Genomic DNA, 13,903 nt, shown 5'->3' on the forward strand with positions numbered 1-13,903 from the left:
AGACCATCCTGGCTAACACGGTGAAACCCCGTCTCTACTAAAAAAATACAAAAATCTAGCCGGGCGAGGTGGCGGGCACCTGTAGTCCCAGCTACTCCGGAGGCTGAGGCAGGAGAATGGCGTAAACCCGGGAGGCGGAGCTTGCAGTGAGCCGAGATCCGGCCACTGCACACCAGCCCGGGCTACAGAGCGAGACTCCGTCTCAAAAAAAAAAAAAAAAGAAAACATTAGAACCCAAACCGAGCTGAATTCCTGCCTCTTCCAGGTAACGGCAACATGACTTTGGAAAAACATACGTGTATATATTTCTCTCTCTCTCACTTGTCCTTGCCTCATCAGCAAAGTGACCACAGTGAAGTGTAACTCAGAGGGGAACCTGTCAGTTAGGCGTGAAGCACCTCATTCTCCACTTGTCCCTGACAGATGGTACCTTCCACCCCTCGACCCCATCCATCTCATCTGAAAATGCTCTGCCCTTTCCAGAGACATCTCCCAGCAATGGTCCTTTGTCTCAGCTCAAGGACCCAAGTAGTCTTCTCCCCTTCCCTGTCCCTTCCAGCAACACTGAAAAATGCACTCTTCACCCAGTCAAAATTACCACTCTCCCGAGGGACTGAGACTCCACAGGGGGCTGCTTTCTGTGGAGATGGGCCAGGTGTCTGTGTGGGAGGAAGGAAGCTGCCACTTACCTGGTCTCCTTTCTCTCCTCTCACACCTGGGAAGCCTGGAGCCCCTGGGAGGCCTGCTTCTCCCTGTGAGAACAAAATATTCACGAGGCGTCAACAGGAAGGCTCTCCCAGGGGCCAAAGCTGCAGGCCATGTGCTCTCAGTTCCTGCTCTCCAGGAAGTGGAGATGTTCTGGTGGTTCTGGCATAGTGGACATCACATGGAAAGCAATGCAGTGGAGAAAAGGGAATTCTAGAGAATTTTCTTCACTGGAGCATCCCCAAGCTCTTGTCTACTTTAGCTGTTTCCTTTCCCAGGAACCCTTAGTTTGCCTCTCCTAGTGTCTAACCCTTCCTGTTTCTTTGGGACTCAGCAACAATGTCACCCTTCTCACCATCCTTTCTGATAGTCCCCAAGTCTGGAAAGCCCTCTCCTATGCCCCCAGCACCTGCAGGCCACCACTCTTGACATCTGTTCAGTTGTTCTTCAATGTCCAGTTTATCCTGGACATACAGTGAGCTCCCAAAAACCAGGATTAATTCCTCTTGGCATCTAAATGATTTATACGAGATCTAGCATATAACAATGAGTGAATGAATAAAATGAATGAATAAAAGCACGAACAAACAGACCTTCTCTCCAGGTCGGCCTGCCAGGCCCTGCTCCCCAGTTTGTCCCTGAAAATGCAATAAAAGAGACCCCATTATTCTCCATTCACTTTAAAGAGATGACTGCCATTCCCCAGTTGTCTTCACACATTCACAGCACCTGCCAGCCACAACCCTTAATTTTCAAACATACGGCATGGTTAGCGGCCCAAGAGTCATGGGCTCTGAAGACCAAAGTGTTTCGCATTTTTGCAGAGCAGAATCCACTTTCTCATATTGTCTTTTGATTTCCCCAAAAGAAACAACTATTAGAACTGTCCCATTTTTATTTTTAGTTTTTTAAAGACAGGGTCTCACTCTGTCACCAGGCTAGAGTGTAGTGGTGCAGTCACAGCTCATTGCAGCCTTGAGCTCTTGGGCTCAAAAAATTATCCCACCTCAACCTCCTGAGTAGATGAGACTATAGGCACATACCACCATGCACAAATGATTTTTTAAAAAATTCTGTAGAGGAAGGGTCTCACTATGTTGCCCAGGTTTAGTCCCTTGGGGGGACTAAAACAGTTCCTAATTAGCACTGTGTGGTCAGGGTGAAGTGGGGGACACAGGGCCAGAGGGGCTTTATCTCTGATCCAAGAGCATCAATCAGGCTGCTGCACTTACCAGGTTCTCACACATCACTGATGCAAAGAGCTTTGCCATGGTGGTGGTGGTGAGTGCAGACTATCATCTTTATCCAACCATGTGTCTTTAAAATAACTAGCATCTTGAATGACAATGTATTTCTAACATTAATTATGCTATTTACTAAAACCTTTAGTGTAGATTTTAATAAGGAAACGTGGTTTTCTCATGAATGCATGGATGCACAAAAGAATGAATGAACAGGTGGTATGCAGGCTATATTTTGTGTGCAGCTATGCCAGACTCAGTTGGTACTGAAGGCCAGAACTACCAACTTATCAGAGACAAAGACAAAAAAAGAGTAATTAAAAGCGTTGCTTAGTGTAAGTACACATTTTATCCTGTAGCGCTGGTGTCACACATCTGGAGTCAGCACTTATGAAAATTCTAGACACACTCCGATGCTCCCATCAATTCCCAATGTTTACAAGCACAATTAGTAAGAATTGCTCTAACCAGAATTGTGCAAATACTCGTCACTCAAATTGTCGCTTTCAATCTGCTAGAATAGTAGCACATTTGCAGTGGGCGTTGCTTCTTACATGCTGAGAAAGGATAAGGGGCTGAGTTTGGTTAAAAAAAAATTGAAGACCATCTGAAGTGCCCCCTGAATTTGGGTCGTGAACACCAATCCAAAGGCATAATGGAGGTGAAACGGTATCTTCTTGAATTCTCCAAGTGAGCCTCAAAACATCGATGCCTCCGCTCATCCTGCAGACAGCTTTACGCCCTAAGTGGACTCTTACAAATTTGCCATCCATGACTTAGTCATCATCATCTTGGAAAAGAATTTTTATCTTCAGTTGATGTTTTGTCAAAATAAAGTAACAAGACCCTCTGCCAGGGCTCCTCTAGGACTGCGAGAGTATGCTGGAAAAGCATCATGACCACAGAAATTCCGTTTTAAACTTTCCAGAGAAATGTTTTGAACACAGAGCCTTAGAAATTGAATAAAAATGACACATGAGATAAAGCAGTAGGTTTCTCTGAATCTTTCAACCATTAGTGATTATCAGAAATAGAAAACACATAGATTGAAAAGCTGGAGTAATCCCAGAGGGTTCCTGTAATTTTAGCCCAATGATTGTCATAATCAATCCCCTTCATCTACACAACCCTGCATGAGAAGCTTGATGGGAATGGATTGCTTCATTACTGAAAAGAAAGTGGGGTTTATACAGTATAAACCCAGAAGGATTTGCCAGTTCACAATTTGAGAAAACACAACCATAAGGAATGGTTGATTCCGTGAAATTCGTGAAGTCAAGAACAGCAAACCTAGATAAATGCTTTCGATCCTTTCTGAAAGATGATAGAATTTCAATCTAATCAATCAAACACTGAAAAGTGGCTGAGTACTTTTAAGACCAAGAGATGGCCGGGCGCGGTGGCTCAAGCCTGTAATCCCAGTACTTTGGGAGGCCGAGGTGGGCGGATCACGAGGTCAGGAGATCGAGACCATCCTGGCTAACCCGGTGAAACCCCGTCTCTACTAAAAAAAATACAAAAAAAAAAAAACTAGCCGGGCGAGGTGGCGGGTGCCTGTAGTCCCAGCTACTCGGGAGGCTGAGGCAGGAGAATGGCGTGAACCCGGGAGGCGGAGCTTGCAGTGAGCTGAGATCCGACCACTGCACTCCAGCCCGGGCGACAGAGCGAGACTCCGTCTCAAAAAAAAAAAGAAAGAAAAAAAAAAAAAAGACCAAGAGATTCACTCTGCTACACGCACAACCACCTCAGGACATGCATTAAAAAAACAAAAACAAAACAAAAAGAAAAAAACAGCAAATTACATGTCATCACATTTCAATGACATGGGGATCAGTATAGATGTATATTTAAACGTCAATATTGAATCTTAAAATACAAAGGATATAGTGCCTGTCAGTGGCCATGGGGGGACTCATTGGTACACACTAGTGCATTCTTGGGGGACATGAGGGCTGAGTTCTTAGGATCTGGAATCCAGGAAGTGGGAGGTTCATAGTGGCTCTTGGCAATACTCTTTCCATAGTTTCAGTCAACCTGGGTGTGCTGGAGACAGCTTGGATGCAATTTAATCTGTGTGTTTTTCTGCTTGGTTTTAATTGGATCTTTTAAAAATGATCACTTTATGAAAGAGTGGAACAATAGGGAACATAAGGGCCCAGGATGTGCCCACCAGCACCTTCCCTGGCCAGCAAATGGATGTCCTAAGGTGTACCCTCCCGCGGGGTCAGTGTCCCCCACTGTGTGGGGTCTAGGCCACTCCTGTGCTCTGGCTGGGCTGAATTTGATCATGCATTCTCTACCTAACAAGCCTGTATTGCATATCTAAGCAGTGCTTGCCTGTGGGTAGCGAATGGGAGGTGCAGAGTTGACTAAGACCCGGTCACTGGGTTTCAGTAGTTCATGTCCCAGTAGAGCGGGAGCCCTGTGAGTGGAGGGTGAGAGGAGCAGAACTCCCCACAATCTCCTGTCTGGCCACTGTCTCCTCAGCACCACAGGTTTTCATGCGTGCACACACACAAACGCACACGTGCACACTCACACCACACACACACGGTCCAGCAGAAAAGCCTCGCAGGGCAGCAGTCACGCCTGGAGGGAGCCTGGGCAAAGTGTGACCATCAGCCCAGGGCACTTGGGGGCTCTCCACTCACAGGGGCTGCCCTGTCCAGGTCACATGCTGGGGAGCCTCCATTTCCCCCTCAGGTCCATTTTTCCCACTTTACCACCCACTGGAAGCCGGCCCAAAAAGGCTGAACTCTACAGATTGCAAGGAAAGCATCTGCTAGCTTTCCTTGCCTTCTGGCTTTCTGTAGGGTCAAGGCATTAGGAAGCACTGCAGTGGAGGTAGAACACAGTTGAGAGAGAGAGAGCAAGCACTTGTATCTGTTCCTCTCACTCCCTCCCTGACAGGATAAGCCTGACACTGATGATGTTCTTCTTCCCCAGGCCGCGGCTCTCATGGCGATCGGGGCTCTCTCCTCCAGCTGCATATCTTGGTTCTGAGGAACCACTCCCTCCTCTGGCGCCTTCTGTCCTAGAGGTAGTCTTGGTTCTGTTGTTGCCAGCCTCAGGTTGCCATCCTGGTTGGAGCCTTTAACCCTGCCCCTTTTCAATTCACTGATTTGTCTCCTGCCAAGTACCAGCTGATACAGATGCTATGCTTATGATAAGTCAAGATTCACACAGCACCCCAAATAGACCACTTAGAATGGCAAGTGTAATGGGAAAAAGAGGCAAAGTCCATACCCGAAGGCCTGGTTTTCCAGGCAGACCATCTTCCCCTCTTTCTCCTGGTTCTCCCTGTAAGGAATACACAGCAAAGTTAACAGGAGACGGGGGCTATGCTTAGGTTAAACATACAAAGTACTAGGCACAGGTTGGTAAGGAAGAGAACTACCTGCACTAGGGTGGTTTTGAACTCCTTCAACTCTGTGATTACCTAACCACGGTCATCAAACATAGCAGCTCATTCGGCCTCCTAGGTTCCATATTCAATAGCCGTAATTTTGATTTAGAAATATATAATTGAGGAGAATTGGCACTCTCTCTTACTGAGAAATTTAGAAGAAGGAAGGTATTGCATAAGTGTTTCTAAGAATAAAAACAAAGACTTAGTCAGCCATGATCCTTTGTCCCAAAAGATGGGAGAGAAAAAAATGCACAATATTTACATTCAATGCCTAGAAAACTAAATTAAATCCATACTTATTCTGTATTTTGCCACGAAGAAGTTGACCTTCTAAGTTTGCTTATTGAAAATGACAATACATTTTCCCATAATATTCAACAGCTGCCTTTCCAAGTTGCCTTTCAAGGACTGTTGAGGTGCTTACTTGAGTCTGGGTGTGCTCACCAGGAAAGAAGAGCTCATTTGTTCATTTGTTAAAATACTGGTATGGTTGTACGATAATTCATTTAAAGAATTAAGCCTGTATTTGCTCCCCAGTTTTATGCTATTTAACCTTTGGCTCTTATCTTAATAATTCTACCATAAAAAGCCCCACCAGGACATTGTGAAAATCTAAATCTCTTATTATATTAGTAAGAGTATTTTGAAGTTTTCCTTCTTGAAAATAAAATTAAATAAATAAATAAACATATTTCTAATGGATCAAATATCTTTTTGAGACAAGGTCTCACTCTGTTGCCCAGGCTATAGTGCAATGGCACAATCACAGCTCACTGCAGCCTCGAATTCCTGGACTCCAGCAACCCCCCACCTTGGCCTCCCAAGTGAATGGGAATACAGGTGACCACCCCACGCCCGGCTAATTCCCACCAAAATGCTGAGATTACAGCTGTGAGCCACCATGCCTGGCTACATTTTAAAGCCTAGGCCTTCCAAATCCTTCTGTAGTTACCTGAGAAGAAATAAGGAGCTTCCCCCCATCTGACCCCATAAATCTAAACATTTCAACCGAGTCCTGATCGAAGACCCAGGCAACCGACTTGCTTTAGAATTCACCAACAAACAAGAATCTCTTTAGTTTCTGTGTTTTGGGTTCCCAAACCGGTGCCAATCGCATCAGTGACCAACCTTAGCTCCTGGTGGGCCTGGTGGTCCATTCGGCCCATCCTTTCCAGGGGGTCCCTGGGCCAAGAGGGGGAAACATAAAATGAAAAGGAAAGGCATATTTAGGAAAGGCTTCCATTAAGTCGTTTCAAACCAGGAGCTGTTTGTGCAGCCAGAATTCAGGAGGCTTGGGCCTCTGCTCTTTGATCAGCAGGGCCCTGTCTCCAGAGCCACTGTTGTCTCTGTCTGACCATGTTTCCCTTTGTTATTACTGAAGCAAATATCACCCTCTGGGCAATGTCTGATTTTCAGTACACTGGCCATGCGTGGAGGGTGGGGGCGCGGGAGGACACCTGCCAGATCTTGCTCTGATGGCTCCATTTCTACCTCAGCTTCCAAGAGGCCCTAGGGACAACAATGTCCATACTGCTCGTCCTCTCTCCTCTCCAGAATCTCTTTGCCATCTTGTATCTTCCTTCCCACGGCTATCCTCCCTTCCTCTTATCCTTCAAAAAAGCAAGACTTCAATCTGTTGGCATAGGTTGGCATTACTGCCTGTTATTTCCAATGCCAGCACTGAGGAGCTCCACGTTATATTTTCCAACACCAGGAGTTTCCTACTACCATCAGGATGTGGCAGGCCAGGTGTTACTGCAGCTGTTTGCAGGGGAAGAGACGAAGACTCTGCAGGCTAAGTGACTTGCTCAAGGCCACAGGGCTGGTGATAGGGACCCACAAGGTTTAACTGACTCCACCTCTGGGCTACTTCCACTACACCAGAGACACTTCATCTTCTCCTTTTCCTCTGTGCCTTAAATGATGTCAGGTCATATGGGGACGGGGCCTGTCGGGGTGTGGGGGGTTGTGCGGGGGGAGGGAGAGCATCAGGGAGAATAGCTAACACTTGCTGGGCTTAATACCCAGGTGATGGGTTGATCTATGCAGCAAACCACTGTGGCACATGTTAACCTATGTAGCAAGCTTGCACATCCTGCACATGTACCCTGGAACTTAAAAGTTGAAGGAAAAAAAAAATGTGTGAGGCACACACACCCTTCCCCATGACTGACGTTAGGGTTATCTCCTGTGCTATTGCTTTCACAGCTATTAGTGCTATTCAAAAGTGAATGTTTTTTATAACTCTGGTGATTCTTCCACCCATAGAACCTGCTGCCACCCAATTTGACTCATCTCTCCCTGTGCCTGCAGCTTGGACTGGCGACTGATGAAGCCCCACCTGCACAGAGCAGGTGTCCTGGAAGTCAAGGCTTTAGGAAGGCAGAAGGAAGGGCTTTGGGGGGGATTAAGGCTGCCTGAGTCAATGAAAGCAGGATCGTGATCAGGAGCAAACGCGAAGGCCGGAAGCTGTGCTTCAAGCCTTCTGTGGCTACAGCCACGTCTTGACAGATGAGAAATGCTCACAGCGTCTTTCTTCCTCTAACACGCTCCCCTCCTCTGAATGTTCACACTGATCTGCACACTTTCTGATGAGCCCTTTGGATCGGATGAGACTGTTCATGTATTTGAGCTTTCAGATGATCCTATCACTCATGGAAAATGCTTATTGGTGACATTGCAGTTGACTGTGTGTTTAGAAACGTTTGCCGTTGATGGTGGCATTCACCCAGTGTTCCTCCCACACGCGACCAGATCACCTGAGTGCCCAGCATGGCACTGAATTCATGTCCAGTACCCTTTGGCATGCTGCACTGGGGCTCAACAGAGCTGGGGAGGATGCTGGTGTTACTGCAATCACAGGGCCCCTGGGCGCCTTGATCCCCATTCACCCATGGATCTGTGCTCTATGGAGAAGTGGGAACCGCCCCATGTGCCACCCGATCCACTTCACCTCCGCCTCGCCCCTCCTCCAGCATCAGGATCCTCCCAGCAGGGGCCTCCCTGAGGGTAGATCATGCATCTACCCAGGTCTCAGCCCACATCATCCATCATCCTGCCCTGAAAAGCTACAGGCCAACTTTAACTGTGCCTCTCCTATCTGGGGATACATTAGTGTTTTCTAAGCTCCACCTGCCCCCTGAGAGCACCAGGGTCTCTCAGTTTGCAAGGGAGAAAACATGATCAGGATTGTAATGGGAAGGGCTGGCACACAGCTCCCCACCCATTGCTTCTGGCCCTCTGGGAATTCCTCAAGGAGAAGTGGTCATGCCTTCAGCAGCAAAGGACCCTTGAATGTGTCTTTTGGTGAAAAGAGAAAGGGCAGTGGCCTGGGGACGGTGGTCCTAATGTGCATGCTGGCCAGGGCACACAGGAAGCCTTCCCAGCAGACAGGGCACTAGCAAGAGTGAGCCACCACAGAAGGAAGACCCAGGCTGAGCTCCAGGGCTGCAGGCCGTGTGGCCAAGGAGTCCTCAGCTCTAGGAAAGTGGCCCTGGGCCAGCTGCAAGGGCTCAGCGCTCCCCTCAGCGCAATGGGGAGAGGGAGGAGGGGAGCAGGAAGATGTTTCCGGACACTCACCGCGGGCCCAGGAGGCCCAGGCTTTCCCGGGAAGCCGATCTCTCCAGGCAAACCCTGAAAGGGGACCACATGGACATGTTAGCTTGGCCTGTTCAGAGGTCAGATCATTGACTCAACCTCTTTCCTGGCATGGGCCCAGGCCTCTGGGCCTGAAGAGGGCACCCCGGGGCCTCTACTGTCCTGGTCGTCTGCTGTGAAATGCGGAGTTGTTGTACCTCCGAAGTTGACACATACACGGCGTGTGTGGCCTGCAGTCAGGGCAGCCTTCCTGCCCACTGCCCCCTGCCGGGACAGATGGAGCTGCCTCCCTCTGCTGATGGCAGGCCCTGCCCCACTCAGTGGGTGGGTGTGGATTCTCCCCACTCCCCCACGCCCACTTTCAGGACACTTTTTCAGCAGCCCCGCAAGATGGGAGGGGAAATGTTAGCAAATGCTTGCCTGGATCCTCTGTTTTGCCTCAAAGCCAAATCGCAAACTACGAAAAGACACCCGAATGGGCAACCCCGGCCTAACGTGCCTTCTGCATGCCGGACTCTGGAGGCAGCCGCCAAAGGGCCACATTAGCTCCAGTGATACTCTAACCCAAGGGTTCCGAAGGTCTGAGAGTCCAGAGGCTGGGGATTCTACGTATCGGGGTCCTCTTGTGTGTCTTTTTGCACTGGACTTGGGTGGATAAAAGAGGCCATTCACAAAGATGTCCCCAGGTCCCACAGGCCAGGAAACCACCATCTAAGTGCCCTTGTAGAAAATCAAAGCCAGTCTTACCGGAGAACCTCCCGGTCCAGGGGGGCCTGGGACACCAGGTGGTCCTGGAGGGCCCTGTAGAGAAAGAGCATTGGGTGGGTTACAGATGAGCCCAGGCGAGCCTCCTAGGGACAGTGGGCATTTGAACGAGGCCAAGGGAAGGGGTCAGGAGGATGAGATGAGATTTTAACTTTATTTATAATGCCTGATTTTTTCAAACAAAAATAAACAAAAGCAAAAGGAAAAGATTTGAACCAAAATTTGCAAAACACTAACATTTCATGTTTGAGTGATCGGTATACCATCGCCTGTAATATTATCTATTCTGCTATATATTTAAAATGTTTGGACATTTAATGTAAATACATATGTGTGTGCATATGTGCAGACACACACACACACAGTCTGACCCATGCGTAAAGGTCTTCCAGAAGACTGCTTCTCAATCATGAGTCATACAGCAGAGCTGGCGTCAGGGTCAGGGTTGCCGGGGTGTGTAAAGGGATCTCACGGCCAGACCTTCTGGTTCTGTAGGTCTGGGGTGAGTGTGTCTCGCATCTGTACTTCTAAAGGTTCCTCCGTGCTTCTAGAGATCAGTCCTCACAGCCACTTGACAGATGTAGACTCACATGCTATTTAAGTCATTCATGGCCTACACTTAAACTTTGGGGCATCTTCAAGGGTCAGGAACAGAAGCAGATACTGTTAGCAAACAAAAACGTAAGACCTGTTTCCAAGCTCCTATCTTGGTTGAGGCGGAGGGTTAGGGAGGGGAGAAACATGTAGGCAAATAATTATGGTAGAAAAGGGCTGGGCATGGTGGCTCACAAATGTAATCCCAGCACTTTGGAAGGCTGAGGCAGGAGGATCACTGGAGGCCAGGAGTTTGAGACTACACTGGGTAAAACAGAAGACCCAATCTCTCTAAAAATAAAAAATAAAAATGAACTGGTCGTAGGGGCTCTCGCCTATAGTCTCAGCTACTCAGGAGGCTGTGGCAAGAGGACTATTTGAGGCTGGGAGTTTGAGGCTGCAGTGAGCTGTGATTGTGCCGTTGCACTCTGGCCTGGGTGCAGAGCAATACCCTGTATTAAAAAAAAAAGTTGAATAGCTCAACTAAACCTATGAGCACAGATCCAGGTCCGGGGGGCCTGGGACACCAGATGGTTCTTGCACCTGGGAGTGACGCTATGCACCGGAGGGATGAAGGCAAGCGGGTAGAGAAGGCATCTGAGTACTGAAGAAAGCCTGAGAAATAAACAACAGGTCAGGCAGACAAGGCAGGTGGGCTGCATTCATAAAAGCCGGCTGCTGTTGAAGGTACTGCGTTTTGGATGACAGCCAACAGTTCCATATGAAGACAGTGCGGGCCTGCACAGGGCAGATGGAGGCTGAGCCAAGACCTCAGAGGCCACGGGCTGTCAGAATGAGGAGGAGCGACTTTGCCACGAAGGTCTTGGAATAACTGAAGAAGCACAAGAAGACATGTATGGTCACATGTGTGCCCAGGAAAGCAGCCTGCAGTCTGGGGAGACCAGAGGGAGGAAGAGTGGATGTGGGGTTATAAGCAGGGGCCAGCTGGAATCACAAAACACCAGGGCTGGGAGGGAGAGTGGATGTGGCGTTCTGCATATAGCAGTTCCTGACAGTCCTCGTGCAGGGACTGCTCATTTTAGAACAGCCAGTGACCCCACAGCTGACCCACCTTCAGTGGCTCTGATTTTCTAAAGGATAGTGCTCTTCCGAGCGAGTTCACCACGCCCTCCTCCCTCAGCTCCAGCACCACAGACCACGGCTCCACACAGCTTCCAGAAGGTGCAGATGACTTTTCTAGCTCAGGTTTCTCTCTGGACACCCCCTCCTCGCCTCCCACACCTCCCTTCTGAGCCATCTCCACCTTTCTGAGATGGTCTCCAATTCCCCAGTGGAATTAAACTCTCCCTGCTCCATGCTCAAGACCAACTTAACTGTGCTGATCTGACCCACAGACCCTCGAGGGCAGGACATTCTTGTTCCCTCTGCACCTCACACAGGGATTATCCCAGGGTGTAGCATCCAGCAGGCGCTCAGTAAATGCTTGAGGAAGTCTGAATTGAGCCAGATGCGGAGACTAGCTTTGCATTCAGAAAGAACAACACTGTATGGCCACTAGAGGGCGAGAAATACCAAAAAATGGCAGAGGTGGCCGCAACGGCGGACTGTTCCCCTTTCTTCCTCTGGGGGCACCCGTGAGTCCAAAAAAAAAAAGTCATAGACCGGGACCATTTACTGAACAGGATTTGGGGGCACCTGGACCTAGTTTTCTCGACAGCTCGCTCCGTCCTGGCAAGTCTTAGGGGTAGCATCTTCCCTCATGGGAGACATCTGTTCACAGCTGGAGCGACAGAGGGGCCAAGCAGGGCTGCAGGGTGCCCTGGGCAGGTTCCAACCTGGGTCCTCCCTAATGGACAAGCGCTTCTGGAAGGCCTTAAAGAAGCCTCTCAGACTCGCTGTATTGTCGGCTGGGCCTTCCTACCTCCACAGGCTGCTCCAGTTTGGCCCCCCTCACCTCTCTCAGCGAAGCAAGAGCCCTGCAGTGACACAGCTCCCACACACTCCAGAGGCACATTCCAGGCAATCTTTTTCTTTTTTTTCTTTTTTCTTTTTTTTTTTTGAGATAGGGTCTTGCTCTATTGCCCAGGCTGGAGTGCAGTGGTGCAATCACAACTCACTGCAGCCTCCAATTCCTGGGCTCAAGTGATCCTCCTGCCTCAGCCTCCTGAGTAGCTGAGTCTACAGGCATGTGCTACCATGCCTGTTTAATTTTATGATTTTTTTGTAGAAACAGGGTCTTGCTATATTGCACAGGTTGATCTTGAGCTCCTGGGCTCAAGCAATCCTCTGCCTCAGCCTCCCAAAGTGCTAGGCTTATGAGGGTCACAGGTGATCTAATTTTACCTCAACATGGTCTTTGAAGGCCTCACAGCACCCCAAGCCCACACAGCATATCCGAGGGCCCTTCCCAACCATACAGGAGTCTCTTTGTTAGCAGTTTGAATGAGAATTCAGTTCTCTTCCTTTCTTACATGTCTCAGGATGCTGATGGCCTCTGGAGTGTTCTATGCTTTTTCAAAATGGTGAGCCCAGGAAGCCGGCCCCCTGACCAGCCCCTCGCTCTGGCCCTGCTTGCCTTCCTCCTTTGCCCCTTGCAAACACCCTTGGCCTACTGCTGCTTGCTAGTTTTGGAGTTTCACAGCATGTTACAGGTGATGGCTCTTTAATGGTCTTCTAGTGGAAATTAAACCTCCTTGTCTGACAATGAAGAAAACTGAGGCCCAGAGAGGCCCACTGAGGCCCACTTTAGGTCACACAGCCATCATCTCTGGCTGCTGAAGACACACCTGAGGGCCTGTCCCAAATGCAGGCACACAACCCTTGTTTAGGTTCGGAGGCAGCAGGTCAGGGACAGGCCCCAAGGGTCAGTGACTTTTGAGACACCAGGTAATTCTGGTGAGCTGCCAGGTTTGGGCATAACTTGTCTAGGCCAGCTCCGTATTCCACCATCACCACCACTAGCACTGCTAACGAACCTGTGAGCATAACATCCCAGGAAGAAACACAACCCAGGAGAGAGGAAAAAACCAGAAAGGCAGGACAAGGGGCTCGGCCACCTCCATTCAGCGTGGGCTCCACCTGTGCTTCATACACCGGCTCATTCCAGCCCTGCACTGGCCATGGGAGGCTGGGCTTTTTCATTAAATTTACAGAGGAGGAAAATGAACTGATATTAGATAAAGCTCATATGTGGATACAGCACCCTGATCCCTTCGCTCCTCCCGAGCCCAGTACCCCAGACTCGCAAACTGTCTACACAGTCCCCACTCAAGGACACGGGTCTCACCCTGCTGTGACAGCCCCTTTCCACCCTTTAACACAATGTGATCTCCTAAAAGACTCTCTGCATGTTAAGGGAGACTAGAACTTAGGGCTTTAAATATGGGTTTGAAGATCTCAAAGTCTATCTTCCTGGCAAGACCACAGCACCTGGTTCCATGCTATGCACACAGTAGAGGTTGAGTCACTGCCTGCTTGTTTGATGCTGTACACTTAGGAATGAGAGCGAAAGCCTATCCAGTCATTAAACCTAGCAACTGCGGTAGCCATTTACAGAGCGAGAGAAGATGGAAGCAGGTGGAAGTAACTGTCTGAAAGTCTGGAAATCTCTTCCAGGAGGGATCACAAAAAG

At 49.0% G+C, this 13,903-nt stretch overlaps 1 protein-coding gene across 1 annotated transcript in view; it reads right to left on the bottom strand.

Annotated features, from left to right (window-relative positions):
- COL22A1 (collagen type XXII alpha 1 chain) overlaps window positions 1–13,903 on the bottom strand; it is a 336,220-nt gene that overhangs the window by 135,764 nt on the left and 186,553 nt on the right. Inside the window, exons 24-29 of the mRNA XM_033202916.1 lie at window positions 9,700–9,753; window positions 8,935–8,988; window positions 6,484–6,537; window positions 5,193–5,246; window positions 1,299–1,343; window positions 690–752 (exon numbers count right to left, since the gene is read on the bottom strand). Of these exons, the coding sequence (XP_033058807.1) occupies window positions 690–752; window positions 1,299–1,343; window positions 5,193–5,246; window positions 6,484–6,537; window positions 8,935–8,988; window positions 9,700–9,753 (324 nt within the window). The remainder of the gene's footprint in view (window positions 1–689; window positions 753–1,298; window positions 1,344–5,192; window positions 5,247–6,483; window positions 6,538–8,934; window positions 8,989–9,699; window positions 9,754–13,903) is intronic.

This window comes from Trachypithecus francoisi, unplaced genomic scaffold, assembly GCF_009764315.1.
Source record: "Trachypithecus francoisi isolate TF-2019V2 unplaced genomic scaffold, Tfra_2.0 Lachesis_group7, whole genome shotgun sequence".
NCBI lineage: Eukaryota > Metazoa > Chordata > Mammalia > Primates > Cercopithecidae > Trachypithecus > Trachypithecus francoisi.